The sequence below is a fragment of the Chanos chanos genome, chromosome 1 (assembly GCF_902362185.1).
Source record: "Chanos chanos chromosome 1, fChaCha1.1, whole genome shotgun sequence".
NCBI classification, from domain to species: domain Eukaryota; kingdom Metazoa; phylum Chordata; class Actinopteri; order Gonorynchiformes; family Chanidae; genus Chanos; species Chanos chanos.
This window is the reverse complement of record NC_044495.1, coordinates 11,077,912-11,083,384: the sequence shown is the minus strand read 5'-3', so window position 1 is coordinate 11,083,384 and position 5,473 is coordinate 11,077,912. Positions and strand designations below refer to the sequence as shown.

The 5,473-nt window shown below is 41.4% G+C and overlaps 1 protein-coding gene across 1 annotated transcript; it reads left to right on the top strand.

Annotated features, from left to right (window-relative positions):
• Positions 1 to 3,233: 3,233 nt before the first annotated feature.
• Positions 3,234 to 5,228, top strand: LOC115823010 (leucine-rich repeat transmembrane protein FLRT2). The gene has a single exon (XM_030787008.1). It carries the CDS (start codon positions 3,234 to 3,236, stop codon positions 5,226 to 5,228), a length of 1,995 nt encoding a protein of 664 aa, XP_030642868.1.
• Positions 5,229 to 5,473: the final 245 nt, after the last annotated feature.

Genomic DNA, 5,473 nt, shown 5'->3' with positions numbered 1-5,473 from the left:
AGAGTTTAAAATGCCTTATCGATGCACCATGGAGAGGCGCACAGCCTCTCCTCAAGAGGTAAAGTGGACTAAAACATTGTTTTATTTGTCGAGAAATATTTGAACATGTACCGTCCAAGTTTATTATTGTTATTATTATTATTATTATTATTATTATTATTATTATTATTATCTTATTTATTTTTATATTTGACGAAAATCAATCAATCGCAGGAGTCTCAACTCCGGAATTTAAGCGGACGCACTGAATTTGAGTTACCTATGTATAGTAACCATATCCATAATTGGTACCAATAAACTCTTTTCCCTCGAGTCTCAAAATGTTGCTGAATATTTTAAGAGCAATGCATGCGACTCGTAAGGCTGCTCTGTAGAGAACATATCACATAGAGCAGCTAACTGCAGTTAAAGGTCGCATCGGCACGGCGCGCACATCGATCTCAGCAAAATCACCACTCCAGACAATATTTACATGTCGCAACTGAAGAACAAAGTTTATAGAACGTTCTTTAGCTTTCGTTATATGATGTCTTTCCGTGTACGTGAGTCGTTACAGCGTAGATGTTTCTATATGTGTATGGTCCAGACAGCTCAGCTTCGCAAAGCAACTGACCATTGGTCGTTTAGGGCTTGCAAGTAAGTTTCGTTAATTACGTTCTTCATTCGAGTGACTCATGATGATCCACTGAGAGAAATTCATCTTCAGACGTTATAAAATTATCACACTTCAATATGTGCGATCGATTACTCCCGTGAAGCGACTTTAGCATAGACATTTGAATCAAACATAATCTCAACATTGATATAAAGCTGCCGAAGGAGTGCAGTGAGCCTCACTTTGTATTATGTTCCCTCGTTTGTACTAGAGGCCATTACAGACTAGGGAACGCTGCTGTCCACTATAAGCGTGTTCGCACTCTGAACAAAAGCTAGCAAGTCCTCGGACGGCACCTATAATTTCCACTTTTATTCAGTATTTTTTCACTGCAAATATTATATTGAGCAATCAACATGAACTTGCAAATCTTAAAGCATGTCTTAATACAATTATGAGGAGATCCTGAAAAGTTTCAAGACGTTTGGAAAAAAACAAACAAACAAACAACAACAAAAACTGTAGTCTCCTCTCAGAGTTGTTTTTAAATACTATTTGAAGAATTGTTACGACGTCTTGAGGGAATAGGATTTTAAAATAATTGGCACATTTATATTTTATTTAGTTAATTATGTTCGTTTACAAAGCTCATCTTTGTTTTTAGTAAGTGGTATAGTTAATGAATGTATGTTACTAATCAGCTATACAGAAACCATGAAGGTTCAGAGATCAAAGAAGCAATTTCAAATGCTTAAACAGACCAATTCCAGTTAAACGTTTTCCCATAGTGCTTGCAAATCAAAAGAGCATCTGATACGAAGCAATGTGATAAATAGAATATTATTTTCACATCTCTGAAAAAAGGCAAGGAATAAATATCAGTTATAGTTATATTCCTTTACATCATAACACCACAGTTCAAATTAGAGGTCTCACAGAATTTCTCAATCAGGAATATTCAGATTGTTCTTTGAACACAAATATTACTTTACATCATGTTTACAGCCAGGATTAGAAAGTTAAAAGCAAATGAACCAGCAAATTAACTGACACATAGAAATATTTTTGTACCATTTTGTAAAGACGCACACACTAAATTTGACATTCAAAACAATCCATAAGAATGAGGTTATGACTATAGGATTACATAACCAATTCACCACTTCAGCTCTGTATCTATCTGTGAAGATACAGACCAATACAATATTATTTATCCCACATTCAACTGAACACAGTCCAACCACATTAGACTACGTATTTCATTTTTGAGATATACATATAAGCAACATGCAACAACTGAATGAAATTGCTATTCAGATATCTACTGACCTTTTACTGACTGTGAGGTTGTGAACACACTGAACTGAGGAAAAAGCCATGCCCTTCTCTTTCTTAAAACCATACACAGTACATTGATTTAATAGAAACTCATTCTCTCTTCATGGCTCTTTGAATCATTACCATTGAGAGAGTGAGCTCAGTGCCAGCGCCCTGGACCAGAGACCTGTCCATCATTATGGCATTTGACAGATTAAACACCTCAGTGCCCTTTACAAGTCTGAGAGCACTGAGATGTGCTGATGTCACCAGCCCGATTTTTTTTTTTTCTTTACGTCTGAAGAAGTGAACAGATGATGGGTGGCATGCAGCTATTTTTCTCCTTCCTTGCATGTGTAATGTTTAACTTTCTTTCTTTCTGTCTTTCTTTCTTTCTTGCTAGCTTGCTTCCTTGCTTTCTCTTGTGGGTAGATACAATGGTCATTTTATTTAATGACTTCTGCTTTGCCACATCTGCCTTTTCCTCCCCTGGGCTCAGAGAAAAATCATTTCATTGATACTGTTTTTCTGTCAACAGTCTACGACAGTGCTGTAAAAGTTCAAAATGGAAATAATGAGTGCAGCTTGCTGTCACACTCTTCTCAATACATTTTGAAAACAAATAATGTTACAGATGGTCTCTTGTTCTCTCTTTCTTTCCCTCTCTCTCAGTATGCAATGTTGCTGCCAAATTTTGCATTACATTTTAAATTCATAAATGGACTCTATGTTGTACAGGAAAAATGCTGAAAGGTTAGGCGATTGACAATACTGCTTAAAATCCGCATCATATACAACAGATACCTTATATTCTCTTTTGCAGTGGGTAAATATCTTACATTTGTATTTTCTTTGGAATAGGAATGTGCTTCCCAGTGTCACATGCGAGGGAGGTTGTGTGTGTCAGGGATCAGCAGGCTGTGACCAGGAAAGAAGGCTGGACTGATAAACCTCAGTGATCCATATGTGCTGCTGTGGTCCACACTATTTTAAATTGGCCTTGGCTTGGCTCAGAGAGAAAATGTGATGAGCTCTGCTATCATTCCCAACTCCAGCATGGATGGAGGCAAGTGAGGGAGGCACGCAAGTTAATGAGACCATTGCTCTTGTGTTGGGGGGCTTAGGACAAGCAATTACAGCAGGATTACCAGGAGACTTCCCCACTGCACACTCACCATTGAGGAAAGCCTCAAGAGGTGTTAAGAACTTAACTTTGATTTTGATTCATTTTTGCTTTTGATTACTTGCAGGAGGTTCAGTTGTTATTCTTGGAAAGGTTTTTTTTTCCCCTTTTTTTTTTAAACCCCATCTAACTCATAAAATGGAGTTACAAGTGAAAATGTGGAATAAAGACTTATTAACTTTCATTAGGCCCTGGATACCCATACTGCTAGGGCTGCACATGCAGTTCTCCTGGGCCACCTCTTGTCCCGAGGAGTGCCGCTGTGACCGGACTTTTGTTTACTGTAATGAAAGGGGCCTGACTTCTGTGCCCCTGGGAATAGGCGAGGGATATAAAACCCTCTATCTTCACAACAACCAAATCAACAATGCTGGATTTCCCATGGAGCTGCACCATGTTGCCTCAGTGGAGACAGTTTATCTCTACGGCAACCAGCTGGATGAATTCCCTTTCGATTTACCCAAAAATGTGCGGGTGCTCCACCTGCAGGAGAATAACATCCAGACTGTGTCTCGGGCAGCGCTTGCTCAACTCCTTTGGTTAGAGGAGCTTTATCTGGACGATAACTCCATCTCTACAGTGGGCGTGGAGGAAGGGGCCTTTCGGGAGGCAATCAGTCTCAGAATCCTCTTCCTCACTAAGAACCATCTGAGCAGCATCCCCATTGGGCTGCCCGTAGAACTGAAAGAATTGCGACTGGATGAGAACCGTATTGCCCTGATAACTGAGGATGCCTTCCAGAACGTGACAGGATTAGAGCGCCTCCTTCTGGACGGGAACCTCCTCACCGATGAAGGTATTGCTCCTGGAGCGTTTAAGGATTTGACGAATCTAAAAACGTTGTCACTGGCTCGTAACTCCTTAATGGTCCCGCCGCCTAATCTCCCCACTGACTTTTTAGTCAAGCTCAACTTGCAGGATAATCAGATGAATGAGATCCCTGTGACAGCCTTCTCTGGCCTCCACAGGCTCGAGAGACTGGATATTTCAAACAACCAGCTGCAGTCTCTGACACAGGGGGTCTTTGATGGCCTCCTCAGCCTGAGACAGCTCACTGTTCGGAACAACCTTTGGCACTGTGACTGCAGCATTAAATGGGTCATACTGTGGTTAAAGTCCCTGCCAGCTACCCTCAATGTCCGCGGGTTCATGTGCCAGAAGCCTGAGAGGGTACGTGGTATGGTAATCAGAGAGCTCAACCTGGATCTCATCCAATGCCCCAGCAGCACAGTCACAGTGCCACGATTCACACACCTGCCCACACACCCCTCTAGTTCCACCGCTGACTCAGCCACTGAGACAGCCTTCTTCGTACCCCCACGCTCCACTTCTACACCTACTGCTCCACCTTCGCAACTACCCATACCAAATGGAGACAGAGGAGGAGAACAGAGAACGGCCATGCCAGAGAAAGTGCCACTGCATGTCTCCTTTATTGTGCTGAACAGCTCCTGCATTCAGGTAAGCTGGACATCCGCCTTCACTGTCACTACATACAAGGTGACATGGGTAAAGATGGGTCACAGCTTGGTAGATGATCCTGTGCAAGAAGCCATGATTGAGGGGGAACTCCAGGGAATCAGGCTGGCTAACCTGGAAGCTAAATCCACCTATCGCATCTGTGTTGGTCCATTTGACACGTTCAATAATTATCATCCAGGAGATGACACAATTTGTTCAGAGGTGATGACCAAACCTTCCTCCTTTGACTCCGATGATAATGCCACTGAACCCGAGCAGGCCACACAACAGGATCCCAGTTCACCTTTTTTGCTGGCAGGCCTGATTGGTGGGGCAGTCATCGTGGTCCTGGTTGTGCTGCTGAGCATGTTTTGTTGGCACATGCACAAGAAAGGAAGGTCATCTTCCTCCAAGTGGAAATACAATCGAGGGAGAAGAAAAGATGACTATTGTGAGGCAGGGACAAAAAAAGATAACTCCATCCTGGAAATGACTGAAACTAGTTTTCAGATAGTCTCTTTGAATAATGAACACCTCCTCAAGGGAGACTTCCGCATACAACCTATTTACACCCCTAACGGAGGCATTGGTTACAGAGACTGCCACTTGGGGAACAATAGCACAGCTTATTGCAAGAACAATGTTCCAGAGTCTGCTCCTTGCCATACATGATGATTTTCAAAAGGCATCTTCACTTTTGTATTAAGGTCCATCTAAAATACACTGTATAGTATATATTTCAAAGAACTGTATATGCTGTAATTTATACTCTGAACAATGATATTGGCTTTTATATCTCTTAGTAAAATGTTAAATGATTTATCAATTATAAGTTTCTCATGTCGTGTTAGTGCAATGGTGCACAGACAGCCTTACACAAATCACAATTCGCAGACACCTGCATATATATTTTACAG